Source organism: Balaenoptera acutorostrata, chromosome 17 (assembly GCF_949987535.1).
Source record: "Balaenoptera acutorostrata chromosome 17, mBalAcu1.1, whole genome shotgun sequence".
Taxonomy (NCBI): Eukaryota; Metazoa; Chordata; class Mammalia; order Artiodactyla; family Balaenopteridae; genus Balaenoptera; species Balaenoptera acutorostrata.
In genome coordinates this window covers 65,238,379-65,259,669 of record NC_080080.1, presented here as the reverse complement: position 1 = coordinate 65,259,669, position 21,291 = coordinate 65,238,379, and the positions used below count along the sequence as shown (strand labels likewise).

Sequence of the window (21,291 nt, the reverse complement as noted above, 5' to 3'; positions counted from 1 at the left end):
CTGTCCAGTGGTCATCTAGCCAATACATCAGTGTTCTAGTGGTAAGAAATCAGTACCTGCAATACTTCATTGTAGGAAAGCTCTACTGTTTAGAAATCACATGTGATATGAACTCAAATTTGTATCCTCCCCCCAAAACTTCAGTCTTTGGTTTCATGTTGTACTCTTAGGATCATCACAAAACAAATCAAATCTCTCCCTTCGTAACAGCCCTTTAACTAGAGATAACTGTAGCAATTATGGATCTCAGTCCATAAACTCAAGTTTGCAAGAAATATAATTTCCTAACTTGAACTACTAGAATCCATCTCCTTTAAAGCAGTCACTAAGGGAATGATACATTATAAAATTTTCTGCCAAAAAAAAATTTCCCCATCTCAGTTTATTAATTACAGGTAAGTTTTACTGAAATGCCATGTGTTTGATTTACCTATCATAACATTTAATTAAAATATATATGGCTAAGGACTTCCCTGGTGGTCCAGTGGTAAAGAATCCGCCTTACAATGCAGTGGACATGGGTTCGATCCCTGATCAGGGAACTAAGATCCCACATGCCGTGGGGCAACTAAGCCTGCACGCCACAACTACTGAGCCCCCGCGCCTCAACTAGAGAAGAGAGGGAAAAAAAACCCCTGCACGCCACAACTAGAGAAACCTGCGCACCACAACGAAGAGACCACACACTGCAACTAAGACCCAATGCAGCCAAAAATAAATAATAAATAAACTTTAAAATATATATATATATATATATGGCTAAAGTGTTACTGGGACTTTGTGGATTATAAGTTTTATTATACTTATTTTACACTGAGTTTTCTGATCATAGCGATGTTAAAGTATGATTTCAGAAGAATAAATCTATCATCCATCCTGATGGGCAGGTATAAAGAATTAATTTATGAGATACCTCCTCCTCCAGGTCTGTTTTCTGGCCCGCAATCCAATAAGATTATGTTATTGATTTTCTGTTGGGATAAGATTTTAAGATAACTTTTACCTACCCTATTAGGCCAGTGCTTTTTTTTCTTTCTTTCTTTTTTTAAAAAATTTTATTTTATTGAAGTATAGTTGATTTACAATGTTGTGATGCCAGTGCTTCTTAATTTTTCTTCAGTGAAATACCAGTAAGGAAAGAGGACAGAGAATGCAGTACGTGGCTGGAAGTAGCCCAAAACTAAAATTTTGGTGAAGATTATGATTAAATCCTAATCAAAAATATACATTTTTCATTCCACTTCATTATACATCATTGCTTTAAGTATAAAAAAATGTTTCACTTCCCTGAATCTTTCAGTAAATTGACTCCACAGGAAAATACACTATCTTTGCTTTGTGGCTTTGAATAAATTGGTTGATACACTAAGAATAACCGTTAACTCCCTGCTGAGAGGAAGAGGAGGAGGCTTGGAGGAGAGGGAGGAGGCTTGGAGGAGAGGAAGGAGGCCCCATCTCAGAACCTTGCGTGACAAAAAAAAATTCAGTTTGGAAACCTGGGGTTTGTTTACTAAGTTCATAATGTACCTTATCCTTGATTCCCTTAGACCTATTCCTCCGTATTGTTTGCAAATAGGACTTACTTTCCATGGGACCATTAGAGTCTGAAGGAACAATTCCTTGTGACTCATCACCTCCCTTCCCAGTAGCATAAATGTCCTGCTTTTCCAGCTAATGTTATAGAGCACTTACCTAGTACCTGGCTTGCTTCTAAACTCTTTACATTTATCAATCCCTTTCATCTTTTCAACAAGCCTATGATGATGGTATTATTAGTATACCCACTAAACAGAAAAGAAAACTGAGGCATAATTAATCCAAGATCACACAGCTAGTGGGTAAATGGTAGGGGACATTCCAACCTAGGTATTCTTTTTTTTTTTTTTTTTTTTAAACCTAAAGGGAGCGAATATTATTCATTTATTTTTGGCTTCGTTGGGTCTTCCTTGCTGCACGCGGGCTATCTCTAGTTGCGGCGAGCAGGGGCTGCTCTTCACTGCGGTGCGCGGTCTTCTCATCTGTGGGGCCTTCTCTTGTTGCTGCGAGCTCTAGGGCCGTTGCAGCACAAAGGCTCAGTAGTTGCGGAACGCAGGCTCCAGGGCACACGGGCTTCAGTAGTGCACGGGCTTAGCTGCTCCGCGGCATGTGGGATCTTCCCGGACCAGGGCTTGAACCCGTGTCCCCTGCATTGGCAGGCGGATTCTTAATCACTGTGCCACCAGGGAAGGTCCCCAACCTATGTATTCTTAACGGCTATAATATGGTGCTTTAAGGACTCAACGTTTCAACTCCGGCCTTAAGGCAATAATAAATGTGTAAAATTAAAACATAAAGGCTTTGATAATGTTGGATGTGTTAAAAACAGAAAGGTTTTTAAAAGGAAACTTTTTATTCAGTTATAACCCATATACTGAAAAGTGCATATATCATGTTCAATGAATTTTCATAAAGGACCACACTGATGTAACTATCACCCACAGAGAAATAGAACATAACCAGACCCCCTTCCCCCAACGCCCTCTTGTGCTCAAAGGTAAGTTTGAAAATTCAAAATAAGTATTCACTTATTGTTGTAAAGCTGAATGCTATAGTCTATTTCAGGCCCTGAATAAAATTCATTCCCATAACATACTCTTCCTAGAGCGATAATTCGCAAAATTTGGTTCCCAGACAAGCAGCCTCAGTATCAATGACCTGCGAATTTATCACTTGCAAATTCAAGGATCCCAATCCAGATTTACAGAACAAAAACTCTGGGGGTGGAGCCCGGCAATCCGTGTTTTTACCAAGCCTCGGGGCTTATTCTGATGCCCTTTAAGGTTGGAGAAGCACGGATCTAAGTCTGTTGGAAGAGTTCTGGTTCGTGATCGCATAGTAACTGTTAAGTGAATACCAGGATCTAAAGTGCTACGCTCGAAAAATAGTGACAAGTTTTAATCACCTATCTCATTTTTGAAGCACACTGAGGGTAAAATGTTTTTCCATTTTAACTAACCGTGTTGTTGTTCTAGTCAGTGTTGCATTTTAGCACGAGGATAAAGCAGCCTCCCCGCTCCCCGACCTCCTATTCTCTCTCCGCATCCAGCCAGAACTTGTCTAGTTTACCAACAAAACGGCACCCCTGGGTGGCGGGGAATTCAACATCCAGAGGCGGGAGCAGATTTCGGCCAATCAGAAGCCAGGTTCGAGCCGCCCGCCCATCCCGGTGGTGTGTGATTGGTGGTTTCCCGCGGGCGGAAGCGACGCCCCCCGTGGCTCCGCCCCGCGCGGCGCAAGCCAATCGTCACTCCGCGCAGGAAAAGACTGAAGCCGCGCCAGAGTGTAATATGGCGGAGAGCACCGCCTCAGCGGCTCCGAGCCCGCGAGGGCTTGCTGACGGGGAGGATGCGGGTTCCCCGGAGGAGCGGATGGCGGAAACGGCGAGAGATGGTCAGGAGCAGTTTGAGTGCCAGGAACTGCTCGAGTGCCAGGTGCATTTGGGGGCCTCTGAGGAGGAGGAGGACGCGGGCCTGGTGGCTGAGGCCGAGGCGGTAGCTGCCGGCTGGATGCTCGATTTCCTCTGCCTGTCTCTTTGCCGGGCCTTCCGTGACGGCCGCTCGGACGACTTCCACCGCACCCGCGACAGCGCCGAGGGTGAGTGCGGGGCGCGCCCGGGCCGGGGGCGGGAACCGCGGCGGGCTGCCGAGGCCTGGTTTGCGGCGCTGTCCCCCAGAGGGTCAGGGATCGGGCTGCTGCGGCGCCCGAGCGGAGGGCCCCCGGCTCAGAGTTGAACGTTCGTTCGAATCCCGCATCCGCCTCCTCTCAGCTCCTCAGTTTTGCTCAGATTCATTAGAGTTGATAGAGAGTTAAGTGAGTTAAAATGAACAAAACTGCACCTAATCCAGTGTCCAGTTCCTTTTGTCGCCTGTGGCGCTTGCGTTTCTTGCTTTTTTCGGCTGAGACACCCCTGTAAAGGCATTTATTTAGCAAGTCACTGTGACCTAGGCATCAGTGTTTTCTATTACTTTGGGAGCTATCTAAACGTCGTTTAGCCCGCTGGCTCCGTGTAGGCTTCAGAATAAAAGTAACTGACAATGAAATCTACCACCTACACAAGACAGCCTGTAAGCGATGGACAGAGGCCTTGACGCCTAGAGAAGGCTAGCTGGCTTTTTGAATGATAACCGAAAGATGCTCTGGTATTTTTTTTTTTAAGTTATTTTATTTTATTTATTTATTTATTTTTGGCTGCGTTGGGTCTTCGTTGCTGCACGTGGGCTTTTCTCTGGTTGCAGCGAGCGGGGGCTACTCTTCGTTGTGGTGTGCAGGCTTCTCATTGTGGTGGCTTCTCTTGTTGGGAGCACTGGCTCTAGGCACGCGGGCTTCAGTAGTTGTGGCACACGGGCTCAGTAGTTGTGGTGAGCAGGCTTAGTTGTTCCACGGCATGTGGGATCTTCCCGGACCAGGGCTCGAACCCGTGTCCCCTGCATTGGGAGGCAGATTCTTAACCACTGCGCCACCAGGGAAGCCGATGCTCTGGTAGTATTTTTATGAGTTGGCCGTCTACTTATTGCAGCCGAACGCAACCCCAAGATAGTATTTAATAGGAAATCAAATACCTCAGAAAACCCTATTGGTACATTTCAGCTTCACGGTTATCCCGTGAGTTAGGCAAGTAATCTCAGTTTATAGAGGAGTGAACTAGTTAAACAACCTAAAGCATTGATAGGTTAAAGGGTTGTACCAGACGCATGCCTTATCTTCCAATTCAAGAAGCTTTCCTCCGTATCACAGATAACACTAGAGCCATGGTTAATTAACATTAATTAGGGTGTTAAATCCTGGAATGAAGCCAGTTCATTTAATAATTCGCATTATTAAAAAGTCCTCTTTGGGGAGGGGGCTAAAATTATCTATGTGGTAATGAATTTGAATTGGAAACATCAGTATGAACTCCTGTTTATAACATATAGAAATATCTATGCATATTATACGTATATAGACACAGGTCAGGATATACTCATATGTTTCCTTGTTCTGTCAGATGAAAGCGTGTAGAAGCAATGTAACCCTAGCAGCAAGGGGTACACCTAGCACTCAAGTCTTGGTTTGCAATACCATTCTCCAGAGAAATGGCCTGATTCTGGGACTGAGACAGGAAATATACAAGTTGAGCCTGGAGCATCTTGTAACAGAAAGTAAGAAAGTGCTAAAAACAAAGCAAAACAAAACCCCCAAAGAAACAAAAAAAACCCCACAATTATGGGAATACAAAGGGACACGGGGGCCAACCGCAAGGGCTCCCAGTGGCCAAAGCTGAAGTAACTCGAGCAAGAAAATACAGTTGACCCTTAAACAACACAGGTGGGAACTGCACCTGTCCACTTATAAGCCAATTTTTTTCTCAGTAGTAAATAATACAGTACTGCGCAATCTGTGGTTGGTTAAACCGGGAATACAGAGGGCCGACACTGGGATTTTCACCCGCTCAGAGGGTCAGCACCCCTAACCCTGGCATTGTTCAAAGGTCAACTGTAGTGTTGGATTATAACCCAAAATACAAAATAAATATCCATAAAGTTCATACTGATGTAAATAAATGGTGGAATAAATATACAAATGGAAGAAGAGACAAATCTCCAACGCAGAATTCCAGGTAATTCATGTAGCTACTCTGTCCTCAAGGAGGTAGAGCATAACTCCCCACTCCTTAAGTGTGGGCTGTGAAGAGCACAGTATAGAAAGGGGGAGAAAGGAGAGAAAGCTGACGAACACTGGCTCACCTAGGTAGTCAAGGTCAGCATCAGCAGTGATAGCTAGTAGCATGTACGCTTGATGCAATGTGATGACAATGGAACTTTACCGCTGTGATCCTCCTCCCCAAACCCCATAACTCTAGTCTCATCATGAGAAAAATATCAGACAAATCCCAATAGAGAGGTACATTGTACAAAATACCTCAAAATTGTCAAGGTCATCAAAACCAGGGAAAGTCTGAGAAACTGTTATAGCCAAGAGATGCCCAAAGAGACGTGATGACTAAATGTCATGTGGTGCCCTGGTTGGGATCTTGCAGCAGAAAAAGGACATTAAGTAAAAACTAAGGAAATCTGAATAAAGCATGGACTTTAGTTACTAATGTATCAATATTGGTTAATTAATGTAACATGTAATACTAAAGCAAGATGCTCATAACAGGGGAAACTGGGTGGAGGGTATATGGGACCTCTTTACTGTCTTTCTTCACTACATTATGTATATTTAAAACCATTCTAAAAAATAAAGTTTATTTAAAAAAAAAAAAAAAAGACCTTGTAAGGTTCTAGCCCAAGACCCAAGGAATAATCTAGGTCATCTCCATTATTTGAAGGTTAAAGGCACAGAAACCCAGAAAGAGTAAAACTTTTTCAGGTTGCATTGCTAAAACAGATATGCAAACTGTGAACATAATATTGTCTCGGTATTCCATTTTTGACTAAAAGGACTGACTCCCTTTTATCTCTTACAGAATTTCATTCACTATGCTTTTCAAGATTGTAAGCATATACAACTCTGATGCTTCCTAGAAAATTCTTAGCTCTTTCATTCCAACTCAGAATTATTCTCCCACCTCACTTATCTCAGATAATGCCTTTTCCAGACTGATAACTCCTAACCTATTTCCACTGTGGGAAGCAGTGTAGAATTGTAATTAAGAGCATGGACTCCATAGTAAATTGTCTGAGTTTGATTCCTGGCTCTGCTGGTTTATAGCCATAAGACTTGAGGCAACGACTTGGTACCACCAGTTCCCGTGGTACCACAATTTCCTCATCTGTAAAATGGTAGTAATAATGGCATCTACCTCAAAGGGCTGTTGAGAGAAGCAGATGAACTGATATGTATAAAGCAAGGTTTCCCAACCTCAGCCTGTTGACATTTTGCACCACGTGATTCTTTATTCTGTGTATGCTTGAGGGTGGAGGGGGAATGAGGTGGAGGTTCTCCCGTGCATCGCGGGATCCTTGACCTCCTCAGCCACTAGGTGCCAGTAGCACCCCCTCCCACTCATGGCAATCAAAACTGTCTCCAGACATTGCCAAATGTCTCCTAGGGGACAAAAATCACCCCTAGTTGAGAACCACTGCTAAGTGCTTAGAGTAGTGCCTGGTATTATAGTTAAGTGCTTAAATATAGTTGTTACTGTTGCTGGTCATTAGATCCTCCCTAATGTAGTGTTTGGTTACAGGTGTGGAACAAGCAGATAGCCAGGTTCAACCAGGGTAGGTTTTCATTGTTTTTGTTTTGTTTTATGCCTAATAGGTACAAAGAGCAGAAGGGCAGTGGTGTGTAGGGTATCTGTAGTTATTGGATACGTAGACTAAATATGGAGGGAAATGAAGACAGAAAAGATCTGACTTTCTTCCCTAGAATAGATTAGGTCTTTCTTCTGTTTTGCTCCTATACCATACTTACCCTTTATGACACATTAAAATTTTAATTAGTCTCTTGCATAACTTTTTGTTTAATTTGTGCCTTCTCAGACTAAACCCTTCCTGAGGAGCAGGGACTGGCTATCTTCTTATTCAGACATCAGTCCCTTCCACTGGCCAGCAGTAGATGTTCAGCCCATGTGGAATAAGTTGTGTTTAAATTTTATGTAAATTTTGTGCTCTTTTTAAATCCTATTTAATTATATTATGACTATATTTGTCCAGATAATCTCTGGTGTAGCATAAGGTTATGGCATATTAAAATTGAGGAAATAAATACAAATAAATGTATTTATTTGTTTCATCTGCTTAGCAGCTGAGCTGCAGGACTGTTTTTTGGTTTGCTGGTTAATTTAATCTTTGTCTTTTATTGCTACATGGTAAATTCAGTGAAAACCAGGATTATGGTTTACTCAGTGTTGTATGTTCTTACTACCTAGCATAACATCTGGGTGGGTGTTCAAATATTGGGGAGATTAACATTAATAAATGTTTTTAAAATAAAGCTTTGTAAACTGAACAGACTCTCGCATAACTGAAACCTTGACAGAAATAATATATTTCCTATAATATTAGGCATTTTAAGGTATAAAGTAAGTTTCCAGGTAATGATTTGACACATTTTACAGTTTGGATCTAAATCTCCCTTTTCATTAGTTTAGACTGCTACCTGTGAAAGTACGTAGTTTTCAAGATTTATTATTCTGCCTGTGAAACATCAGTTTTATTTTGAAGGAAAAGTCTTCATTGTTATTCTTTTTTGTTCTTATTTCCTAAAAATTGTCTATAAATAAAGCATACACTCTAAATTTATGATAATCTTTGGGTGATATTTGTAACTTATTTCTCCGCAAACCACACAGAGGCACTGCTGGGTCAAGTTTGGAGTTTTGTTTTGACGTTTTAATAAAATTCACTTCCTTCACTTTCTTCACTTTCAGCTATTATTCATGGATTGGCCAGTCTAACAGCTTATCAACTGAGAACTATATACATTTGTCAGTTTTTGACAAGAATTGCAGCCGGAAAAACCCTTGGTAAATATGTTTTTATCTTATATTGGACATATTTCAATCTATGTCTAAAGGGGAGACAATGAGAAGAAACAGATGGGAGTAGTCCTTTGTTTTTGAGAGTTTGCTCACGTGTGTTTGGCATGTACATCTCTACACAGACATATTTAAAGCTAGTAAAAGAAATATAATCCCTATCTTCTTAGAGTGATGGTTCTCAAATTTTAGCTTGCTTCAGAGTTATTAGAGAACTTGTTAAGGAACAGGATGGTGAGTCCCCTTCTCCGTCATGAGTTTCTGATTCAATAGGGTGAGTGAGGGGCCCTGGAGTTTACATTTCTAGTAAGTTCCCAGGTGATTCTGATGTTGCTGTTGGGGGACCATGCTCCGTGTACTCTGTCTTAAAGACATCACTAAATTGGACTATGGTAACTTTGTGGTGACTCTTATTACTATCATACATACTCTGTTTCTAACTGGCAACTATGATATTTGAAACCTCTTATTTGAGCTTGATTTCAGCACTTACTTAATAAGGGAATATGATTTTATAACTATAATTATCTCTCTCCCTTGTCCTCATAGTTTATTTTAGATTGTAATGGCCAGGCCGGGTTCAGTTTATCAGTAATGGCTAATATTTACAGCATGGTTATTTAAAGGACCTTTTGATGCAAATAATTCCATATTTATATTGGTTTTTACAATTTACAAAATGCTTTCCCGGCAGTGTCCAGTGGTGGGCAGTAATCACACGGAACTGTTCACTTGTAAACAGACTGTGTGGCAGGAAATCCACCCTATTAGGACCGCTCTGGGAGCCCGCACTCATCCAGCTCTGGCTCATGTGGCGTGCTGTGTTGTGGGGGTGAGTTGGAGCCGGACAGTCAGTGGAGTAGGGCTAGAGGCAGAGCAGACGTGTGGGAGACGGTGGGTAGGTAGGCTGGGCTGGTGGCGGAGGAAGAAAACAGGCCGATGTAGACCACAGGCTAACATGGTTCACAGAGCTGTTTGGTAAATTAAATGTGACAGAATGTTCTAGAAGTGCCTGGCTGGGCTTCACGTATAGCAGTTGTTCATTATATTCTTATTTTCCCTTCCAACAACCTTTTCTCCCAAAAAAGGGTGGGAAAAAAAAAGCCCTGTTTTGTGTGTCACCCCATGGTTTAATCTTGAAATTCACCAGGGTGCATCTTAGATATAATAGGCCGGGGTCAGTGATCAAGAATCACTATATTTCAAGAGAGGCAGCATTTAAAACTTCATTTTAGTTTATGTATTGGATTTTCAGCTACACGTGACCCTGAATTTCAAATGGAGATGTTTGTGTGTAATTTGCTAAGTAGTTACCAGCCACTGTGAGTCTTTGATAAGAAGAAGCTGATAAATTCTGTTTTAAGAAAGTTTAACAGTAGTACAAATATTATCTCATTAAATATTCACATAGTATTTATTTACAGCATTTTATAGGTGAGAAAACTGAGGCTTAGAAAGGCAAAATAACTTTTTCAACACCACACGGGTAGTACATGATAGAGTTTGGAATAAACTCCAAAGTTTTTAAAACCACTATACAATATCGCAACAGATTGTATATGGTGATGAGAAAGAGGAAGGAGTAAAACGATGACTCCTTAGGTTTTTTTTTTAAATAAATTTATTTATTTATTTTGGCTGCGTTGGGTCTTCGTTGCTGCGCGCGGGCTTTCTCTAGTTGCGGCGAGCGGGGGCTACTCTTTGTTGCGGCGAGCGGGGGCTACTCTTTGTTGTGGCGTGCGGGCTTCTCATTGCGAGCTTGGGCTCTAGGCGTGTGGGCTTCAGTAGTTGTGGCACACGGGCTCAGTAGTTGTGGCTTGCAGGCTCTAGAGCGCAGGCTCAGTAGTTGTGGTGCACAGGCTTAGTTGCTCCGCGGCATGTGGGATCTTCCCAGACCAGGGCTCGAACCCGTGTCCCCTGCATTGGCAGGTGGATTCTTAACCACTGCGCCACCAGGGAAGTCCCTCCGTAGGTTTTTAAACCTTGGTGATTGGAATAATGTTGGTAGAGAGATAAGTTCTTGACTGATCCTGTTTCAAATATCTACAAAATATATAACAAGGATTTCAAGTAGTATATGCGAAAATCAAATTTCACAATAAACTAATTTCATGCTCTTATCTCAATGAAGTTTGTTATACTGCAGTTAGACTTATAAACCATTTAAGAATTCTGTTACTGTGACACCTTATATAAAATATAGTTTATTTCAGCTCTTAAAATCAGTATTTTAGTGGAGAAAATCTTCAGATGTTTTGTGGACTCATATATAGCCTTTTCTGTTTTTTTTTTTTTTTAAGGTGATTTTAATGAGGAAATTAACTGAAAAATCTTCCCTAAACTGGTATATACAAGAGCAGTGCCTGGCACATAGTATACACTCAGTCAATATTTAAAGAAATGAATTTTTAAAAAATTAACAAAGTAAAGTTCTTCATGGCTTTCTAAGTTACTTATTTTTATTTTGGTTTTAAAAGATGCACAGTTTGAAAGTGATGAACGAATTACACCCTTGGAATCAGCCCTGATGATTTGGGCGTCAATTGAAAAGGAACATGACAAGCTTCATGAAGAAATACAGAATTTAATTAAAATTCAGGTATGAGTATTACTTTGTGTTTATTATTATTATTTTGCTAGAAAATAAAAACAACATCTACAGAAACTAAGAGCCACTTAATAGAAGTTGGACGGTAAACCTGTAGTAAAATTTAATATAATCATTCTCTTTAGAAATTTGACCTATGATTTATAGTCTTGACACGAGGTCTAAGAGCTGGGACTTAATGTTTTCTACCTAAGTGCATATTGCCCCCAGGTTGGAAAATATGCCAAATCTATTTAAAGATTACTAAACAACTTTCAAAAACCAGTGGTTTATGCTCTCCCATTTAAAGATTACCTTTTATTTTTATTTTTTTTTAATATTTTTTTGGCCACGCCACATGGCATGTGGGATCTTAGTTCCCTGACCAGGGATCGAACCCGCTCCCCCTGCAGTGGACACGTGGAGTCTTCACCACTGAACCACTAGAGAAGTCCCTAAAGATTATCAAATAATAAGAAATGAATGGGTTTTTGTGATTAAGAGAATGTAAAATTTTAACTATGTAGAGAAAATTTTAGTAGGAGTAGCCTATTAAAGAGTGAGAAACCAAAGAAAGTCATTCAAAGATATAATAGCAGGGAAAATATGTTTTGCTTACAGGCAAAGTATGTACTCAGGAATTTCATACTTAAATAAACTTTTCCTAGTTTTTAAAAAAATTTTCATGGTAGGGTAGGAGAAAATCCACGTGGTGTCCCACCTTCTCCGGAATTAATTATTGATGGTGTGGTGACTGTCAGTTAGAATTAAGACCTGAAGAGAATGGGCAGAAAAATGACTGCTGCTTTTAAGAATTTCAACCCAGGGCAAAGGGATTTGTCATGTTATCCCAATCTTTTGGAGTTCTAGGGGAAGCAGGCCTTTGCTAAATATAGTAGTAAAGTTGAACGGGTTACCATAAAATACATAGCAAACGTGTAATAATATATTGCTTACTGTTTGCCAGATACTGTTCTAAGCACTTTTATATATAACTCTTTAATCCTCACAACTACCCTATGAAATAGGTACTATTATTTTCACCATTTTACATTGGTGTAAAGAAACTGAGGCACCAAGAGGTTAAATAGCTTTCCCTAGTTTACAGACCTACCCAGATGGTAATGGTGGTCCTATATCTTACCACATATGGTATCAAAAAGGCCAGTTTATAAAATGATTATTCAAAAGCGTCTGGCTTCCTGAGTTTCTATTAGAGATTTTCCTGGGATCCTAAGTAGCAGCTTTTATATATCCTAATCATCACAAACACCATCCATCCACCTCTTCTCTCACTTCCCTTTCGCTCAAAATTACTATTTAGGTGGGTCCTCAATATATATAATGTAGCTCCTGATCTATTTATTAATTCCTGCCTTTAATATCATTTATCAAATCAAAATTATTAAGCTACATAAGAATATTTTAAATGAAGTAGTTTAGACTTACCTGAGTTATTTCAATATTAAACAACAATTAGATATTTTAAAAAGCAATCTAAGGTATGTATTTGTCATCCTATCTTTTAGGCTATAGCTGTTTGCATGGAAAATGGAAATTTTAAGGAAGCAGAAGAAGTCTTTGAAAGAATATTTGGTGACCCAAATTCTTATACGGTAATTATTTAAATTAGAATCAGAAGTTTGGAGCCGTTATATGGAATAAGGAAAATTGAAAGAACATTGGAGGAGAAAAGAAATGCTTTCTCTTTTAAACAGTATAGTCCAACAGAAATATAATGCCAGTACTGTATGTGATTTTAAATTTTCTAGTAGCCACGTTAAACAAGTAAAAAGAAACAAGTAAAACTAATTTTAGTAGCACTTTATTTAACCCAGTATATCCAAAAACATTATTCTTTTTAACAATCAATGTAAAAAGTATTGGTGAGATATTTTGCACTCCCTTTTTTGTACAGTCAGCCCTCTGTATCCTGGGTTCCATATCTGGGGATTCAACCAACTGCAGATCGAAAATATTTAAGGGGAAAAAATTCCAGAAAGTTTCAAAAAGCAAAACTTGAATTTGTCACACACTGGCAACTATTTACATAGCATTTACATTGTATTAGGTATTATAAATAATCTAGATATGATTTAAAGTATATGTGAGGCAATGTGTAGGTTATATGCAAATACTACACCATTTTATATAAGGGACTTGAGCATCCTTGGATTTTGGTACCCGAGGGGAGTCCTGGAGCCAATCCCATATGGATACCAAGGTAGAACTGTACTAAGTCTTTGAAATCTAGGGTGTATTTTACACTTAAGGCTAAATTCAGGGCTTACACCTTTCTAGGGCTGAGTAGCCTTGTGTGGCTAGTGGCTACCATATTGAGCAGTGCAGGTGTAGGGAATGCATTATAACTTGCTTATTTTTCTGGAGGTTTCTTATGTTATCACTAGTTTTTGTGTGTATGTGTAATGTTAAGGTCAATAGAAGTTAATTTTTCAGTATTAAAAGCAAAGTTATGAGAGCAAATTAAGCTTATTCAAAGAAATGTAGTTTTATACAGTTTTTAGTGAACTCGTTATTGAACAATAGCATACCTTTAGTAGAGTACATGTATCATAAGTGTATAAGTAGGTGTATTTTCACAAAAGGAACACACTTGTGTGGAGACCTTCTAGATCAAGAAAAAACATCACCAGCACCCTCCAGGCCCTATCCTTCCCACCTTCTCAAGGGTAACCGCTATCCAGACTTGTAACATCCAAGATTAGTCTTACTTATTTCTGAACTTTATATAACGGAATCATATAGCAAGTTTATATTTGTAAGAGAGTTACATGGTGTTGCTTATAACAATCATTTGTTCATTCTCATTGCTCCATTGTAGGAATATACTACAATTTATCCATTCTACTGTGGATGGGCATTTGAGTTATTTCCATATTTTGGCCATTACATTCCTTTACATGTCTTTTGTAGAAAAAGTATATGTGTTTCTATTGGGTATATACTTAGGAATAGAATTGGTGGGTTGTAGGATACACACATACTCGGTTTTAGTAGATACTGCCAGAGTTTTCCAAAGTAGTTATTATCAATTCCTCCAGTAGTGTGGGAGAGTTCCAGTTGCTTCACAGACCTTATATGTGGTTTTCATTATAGTCATTCTGGCACATATGTAGTGCTATCGCATTGGGTTTTAATTTCTGTTTCTTTGATGATTAATGAAGTTGAGTACCTTTTCACATGGTGGTTTGCGGGAGAGGGAATCACCTTAATCCATTGAAGGACTGAGCCTTTAGTAAGGCTTATTCTAGCTCTAATTTGCCCCTGGTCCTACGGTGTAACCCTCCTGAGATTTCAGCTGGAAGCCTGGTACGTTTATTGGGTTTCCTGCCCTTGCTTTTTTGCCCTAGCACTGTGAGACTACTGAAAATTCCACTCTGCTTGTACTTCACAGAAGAGGAAACTTTATGGCCAGTAAGCCTAAGAGAGAAAGTGTTAACCTCACTAATATTCGTAATCAGGTTAATACCAAGTAATATATTGAAATAGCATTTCCTATACTTCTGATTGGCAATGATTAAAAATGTCTTAGCATACCAACAGTTGGCTCAAAATGTGGAGAAATGATAAGAGTGCTATACCTTCCTCTCAGAAGGGTAAATTGGTGCTTAAGCTTTGGAGAGCATTTTAACAAAATCAGTAAGCATGCATTCCAGCAATTGCACTTCTCTATAAATACCCTAGAGTAACTGTTTTTACTTTCACTGCATGCTTTTAAAACCATGAAGCTTTATTAAAAAAATAAAAACTGAAAAAAGAAAACTAGGCCCTACTGTGACAATTGTTCTGGGATAGAGCTTGAGAAGTGGAATTTTTTAAAAAAGCTTTATAGCTTTATTGTGCAACCAGCATTGAAAGAACTATTGTCTAAGAAAAACTTGTACTATGCCCAAGAAGACATGTAGGAAAATGTTTAATAGCGTTGTGGTAATAGAAAATAACCTAAATGCTTTCAACAGGCTGGAGGGAAAGGTGAATAAATGGTATATATTTTTTAAAATTTATTTTTATTTATTTATTTATTTATTTATGACTGTGTTGGGTCTTCATTGCTGTGTGCGGGCTCTCTCCAGTTGCGGCGATGGGGGGCCACTCTTTGTCACGGTGCACGGGCTTCTCATTGCAGTGGCTTATCCTGTTGTGGAGCACGGGCTCTAGGCATGCGAGCTTCAGTAGTTGTGGCACATGGGCTCAATCGTTGTGGCTCGTGGGCTCTAGAGCGCAGGCTCAGTAGTTGTGGCGCACGGATTTAGTTGCTCCGCAGCATGTGGGATCTTCCTGGACCAGGGCTTGAACCCGTGTCCCCTGCATTGGCAGGCGGATTCTTAACCTCTGTGCCACCAGGGAAGCCCCTAAATGGTATTTTTGATCAATGGAATACTGTACAACAGTGAAAGTAACTAGTAATTCTATAAATATCAAATCAACATGGATGTCATAAACATAGAGTTGAGCAAAATATAGAAAGTTTCAAAATACACATACTATAGCACCATTGGTATAAAGTTAAAACCATGCTAAACAATGCTATATATATTGTTTATGGATGCATACATATGTAGTGCAAGTGTAAAGGAATGCATGGGTATGCTAAAGTTCTAAATTCAGGATAATGGTTACCTTGAGAAGAGGAAGGCCAGGGTGGGGGAAGGATGCCATCAGATTATGGTAGAGTAAATAAGGCTTCTATTATACAGATAATGATTTATTTCTTAAACTTGGTAATGGATATTTAGGTTCACAAGGTTTTTTAATCCTTTTGCATTTGTGTAAAACATTAAATTTTTTTAAGTCAAAAAATATATTGATGGGCATTTAAAACAGGAGCATTTTTAAAACCTCTTGAGTTTTTGTTTATAAAGTGATTTTTTTCAGTTAAATAATATGACAGAATTTCTAGTATTTTATTTGTGATTTATGTGCTAATAAGTTTCTTCTGTTTTCTTTAGCCTTTAAAAAGGAAATTGCTTATGATAATCTCTCAGAAAGATACATTCCATTCCTTTTTTCAACACTTCAGCTACAACCACATGATGGAGAAAATTAAGAGTTATGTGAATTATGTGCTAAATGAAAAATCATCAACCTTTCTAATGAAGGTATGCATATTTCAGAGAGATTCTAAACAGACTTAAGAGTAATTGTTACAATAAAGGAGAATACTTGAAATAGAAATTCTTAAAAACTAGTCAGAATTTTATTTAGTGATTTTGTAGAAGAATGTGGTGAAATGTTATAATTAGTGAATCTAAAGGGTTTATTGGTGATCTTTGTAGTATTTTTACAACTTTTCAAAGTAAAAGTTGGGGAAATTTTTCAAAATAGAAAGTTGAGGGGAAAACTTATCAAAACGAATTAAGAAATAACTGAAAAGAAATAGTTTAATTAAATTTAAATGAAATTTTTAGCATATTTTTGGGAAAAGTCAAGTTGGACTGAAGAAGGGTCATTAAAATTTTTTTTTATAACATTTTATCCTATCTTAGCCTCAAAAAGTTTTAACTTAATATGTTATACTAGAGCATTGATTAATTTGAGATAGTTTTATTTTAAAATACATAGAATCTTTAAAAAATTTTTTTAAAGTAACCTTTTATCTTAACCCTGTCTAGAGAGCATTGTCTGTATCACGTACATTTGCAAGGAAAGCCCTTCTCCGTAATGCTTATAAACCAAGCAGGTTGCTGATGGTGATATCATAGCTACTGGGGAAAATAACAGCGCACTGCCCTTTATTGACCTGTGACGAGACACTTGGGTTATGACTGTAAAAGAACAAGAAGGCTTAATTAAATGTTACTTGTTTTAAATGTCTTAATGCATCCCTTCGTCTCCCGTAACCCCCTCTTTAAGGCAGCAGCAAAAGTAGTGGAAAGTAAAAGAGCAAGAACAACAGCTTCTCAAGATAAACCTAATAGTAATGATATTGAATTGGAAGCTGAAGCTAATTTGGATATAGGAAAAAGGTTTGTAAATTCATTAGTATATTTTTTGTCTTATGAATGCAATACCTATGTAAAAGTGATGCTAGCGAACCATTGTTAATAAAAATGATTATCGAGTAGTAGGTATATTGCTTCACTGATGGCTAACATTTGGATGTTTGGGAGTGCTGTAGAGTTAGGGCTTACGCATATCCCGTTACATATGCTAAGCAAAAGTAGAGAGAAAATAGCACTGTGTAGCTAGTGTGAGTAATATCATTTATCATTCTCAGGGAACATGAACTCTAGAACAGTGTTGAGGTTGAAAGCCTGAGTCATCTGTGCCCCTTAGTTCTCAAATCCTACATGCCCTCATGTGACTGTTGTACTGAGGGTTATTCTAATATGTTAAAATATTGTTCATCTTCTCTAAGGGTAGGCTAAGTGCTTCATCTGGTGCGCAAGTGCAGAAATAGTGATTTGCTCCAACACGGGAGGGAAACAGGCTGTGTCAGTCCTACAAGTTGAGAGACAAGAGTTCAGTTTCTAAAATTATTTCTTCCTTAGGGATTTTCAAGGGTAATTTTTACAGAATTGGCTTTTACCTTTTGCTTTAGAAACTAACCCTACTGAAGAAGATAAACTCTACCATTATAATGATCTTTTCTATTGAATCTATGGTCCATTCCTCCTCTTCATCCACCCTTAAATCAAGGCCAAATAGTCAAATCCTTCTGGTCTCTGGATGGATGTATCTGGCAGTGGATGTAATATTACTCTTTTCTTGGGACCATGACTTAAGTGCTGTAAGTCCCCATCTTAACTACTTATTGAGAGGTGGGGATTGGAGTCCGAGTTGGATGGACATGACATTGGTCACACCTCAGGACTGAGCTCAGTCTTACTGTTCTTTTTGTCCCTGCCTATCAGAGCGTGATCTATACCTCACTGCTTCATCTCCCCAAGGGCTCTGTTGAAGTCTTATTTGCTCATTGGGTTTTTCCTAAGACCTATTTTGAGAAGTAGGGATTTCATTTTTATTGGCTCAGTTATTTCATTTTGTTTAGGAAATCAAAGTTTAGTAATACGAAGACCCAGTGCATTCTGTGGCCCAGCCTTCCTGCCTACTGTAATACTGCTTTAAAGTAAAATAAGATTAGAACTTACCATGATTCTTGCATATAATGAACACGTTTCCTATGTATTCTCCTAATGTAGTACTACCCACTTATTTCAAATGCCCTCCTAGACACAAACCCAGTTCAGTGTGTAAAACAGAGCTCTTGATGTTCTCATGTGTCTCTCTGTACCCTAACTCTCCTCCTTTACCTCACACATCCAGTTGGTTATCTCCCCAAGTGTTACGAATTCCATATCAGAAATGCCTCTCTAATCCATTCTTATCATTTATATCCTAGATCATAACTTAGCTTTGTGCCACACAAATCCATTCTTGATGTGACTTCCAGGGTTAGCTTCCCATAAAAATAAATCTGTTTAACTCACTTCCCAGCTTAATAACCTCTGTTGGCTTTCTGTTTCCTACTTGATGAATTAGATTTTATTGCATGGCTTACAAAGCCGTATATAGCCCCTTTCTGGGTTTTTTGTTTGTTTGTTTTTCCCTCATATACACCTTATCCCTAAGCATTAACCCCTCCCTGCCCACATCCATGACACTTTCTAGCTACACAACTTGATCTTCAAATATTACAAGTTCTTTCATGCCTTGACTCTTGCTTCAATTTTGGATTTCCTTCTTTCTCTTCAAGGTAAGCTCTTATTTGCCATTCAAGGTGTAGCTCAAAGGTCACCTATAAGAAGTCTTGCTGAGCTCTGAGCAGACTTGTCACTTCTGTGCTCCCACAGCACCAAGTCGTACCTCAATAGGAGGACTTATCTTCGAGAATAACATATCTGTTTACCTGTCTGTATCTCACTAGATGGAGAGTTTTTTTGAGGTTCTTAAATAGCTTTGAGTCCTTGGTGCCTAGTTCATTACCAGGCATGTATTACATCTTATAGTGCACTAGACATAGGGAGAAAAACCAAAAACTAGAGACATGGTAAAGGTAAGAATCAAGCAAATATCAAAACCATCCTGGGAGTCAAATTCGCCAGTTTCAAGGCAAGAATGAATAAGACGTAAGTAAAGCAAGGATAGAAACAGAAGTGTGATTTCAAGGTCAGACAAATGCTAGGAAAGATGAAACCCTCATGTTGTCAATACTAGATGAAATATTTTGTTCTGGTAAAGCTTATAAACTATTTGAGGCAATAAGAATTACAGACTTGAAACAGAAACAGTAGCAGACATTACATAATTTGTTGTTAAAGTTTAAAGATAGACTTAAATGCTGAAGGAGTTTGAGGGACAGCTTCAAGAAAGTGTGAACATGGAGCTGGACCTTGAAGGATGGTTAAGGTTTTTACAGGTGGATGGAAGAAGAAATGTCATTTCAGGAGACAGGAAGAGTTCCAGTGAAGGCATCGAGCTGTAGATGGTCATGCTGTGTTTGTCGGAGCTAATTTTAACTACAGCAGAGGGGAGGAATTTTATTAAAAAGTCCAGTTGGAGACTGCTGGGGAGGATAAGAAATTAAACTTGAATTCATAGAAATAAAGATCCATGAGAGAGTTTTTGAAAGAGTGACATTGTGAATGCTCAGTTACAGCTCAACTCTGCTGAACTTATGTTTGGGGAAGACATTGATTTAATGTCTCTGGTAAGCACACCTGGGCAAAAATTAGCCATGTTGTAATGGACTGTAAAGGTCTTAATTTTACCAGAGTTTCTTTCCAGAGATACTTTTTATAAGTTGAAAAATGGCTTGATTATGTGGAAAGTACAATCCTGATGAAAAGTTTCTCTTGTTTACATTCTTACAAATGTTTTCTTCTTTTAAAGTGTTAGTGACAAACAGTCTGCGGTAACTGAATCCTCAGGGGATACAGTATCCTTATTGAGGTGAAGTAAACTGACATTTTTCTTCTCTGTGTTTAAAATCTTTGAAGCAATTCATGCAAACCTAGGTAGGTTATAATAACTGCCACGCAAATGGTATGGTTTGAAGAATTATCGCAGGGTCCTACTTACCTCCACAGATATTTAAGACCCTGATGGGTCTTGAAATGCCAAACTATGGAGACCTGCCTCTTGGGATCCTGGGTTGTTTCACATTATTTCTACAAGGAGTGCACGTGGAGGGAGTACTTGAAGTTAAAGCAAATAATTAGTAAACTCTTATTCTGTCAGAAACAAGGGTGTGATGCTGGGTCAGGAAGGGGATGGAGCTTACATTTCTGATGAATACCCCAATTCCGATTTTATGAAATTACTTAAAAAACTGTTTAATCTATTAGAAATGCTATAACAGACAATGTAACATGTTCAGAGAGCAGAATGCGTGAATGATTTCATGGTGTAGAGCAGTTGGGACGCTAAATGGAACCGTGGGAGGGGGTGGCTGGCTTGGTGTGGAGGAGGTCGCTGGAGATGAGGAGTTGAGGGGCCAGTTTGTTCTCTGGGTTATCCATGAAAGCACGGAAATAATTCATGGTGATGGCAGCACTCGGGGGTAGAGAAAGATCTGTGAATCATGGGAGGTGCTTGGAAGGCTAGTGAAAGATTATGGAGAATGGTAGATAGCGATACACCTCAGTGGCATGAATCCTCAAAGGCTAAGGTTTCTGTGGAAGCAGGATCCTGAAGGTGGCATCCATTAGGAAATGGAAAGTATAGAGACCCACCTCTCGGACCCTGTGGTTTGCGGAAGATGAAGCTAATCTCTACTTGAGGAGGCCACAAAGGAGAGAAATATTGTTCCCAGGGGAGAGCTAGACTTTAGACAGGCGAAGAAGTTGAGACTGGCATTCCAGAGAGCACAACAGAAAGTTTGGGGAGGGCGGGAAAGCATTAGTAGGTTGCATAGAACACTTATAGGGGTCAAAGTATAGATTTTAGGTGGTGATAAAATAGCTGCCTAAGCTTAGTTGAACTTTTTTTTTTTCATTTTAGTTTGTTGCTTTGTAAATTGGAATAATGCGAACATTGCAGGTTGTCAAAAAATTCTGCCACATCCTGTATTTCCAAACAGTCTTACCTTTCCAGAAAGCCCTTTTTGGAATCTATGAAGATAATCAAGTGATATCTACCATCATGTATAAAGGAATTTTGGAATTTCTCTAATTGGAATGCCAAAAGGATCTTGATTTCTGAGTAGATGAGATGGAGAAAATAGATGGGAGAGAGGGAAGTC

The 21,291-nt window shown here is 39.1% G+C and overlaps 1 protein-coding gene across 6 annotated transcripts in view; it reads left to right on the top strand.

The window, feature by feature from the left end:
* The first annotated feature begins 3,299 nt into the window (after nt 1-3,299).
* TERF1 (telomeric repeat binding factor 1) overlaps nt 3,300-21,291 on the top strand; it is a 44,910-nt gene continuing 26,918 nt past the window's right edge. For 3 of the 6 annotated variants that reach the window (XM_057532038.1, XM_057532036.1, XM_057532042.1), the window contains exons 1-7: nt 3,300-3,633; nt 8,393-8,488; nt 10,978-11,099; nt 12,617-12,703; nt 16,058-16,207; nt 16,962-17,074; nt 19,941-20,000. In XM_057532038.1, coding sequence (XP_057388021.1) covers nt 3,327-3,633; nt 8,393-8,488; nt 10,978-11,099; nt 12,617-12,703; nt 16,058-16,207; nt 16,962-17,074; nt 19,941-20,000 — 935 coding nt within the window. In that variant the 5' untranslated portion in view covers nt 3,300-3,326. The remainder of the gene's footprint in view (nt 3,634-8,392; nt 8,489-10,977; nt 11,100-12,616; nt 12,704-16,057; nt 16,208-16,961; nt 17,075-19,940; nt 20,001-21,291) is intronic. The other 3 variants (XM_057532039.1, XM_057532037.1, XM_057532041.1) reach the window with 3 other exon arrangements.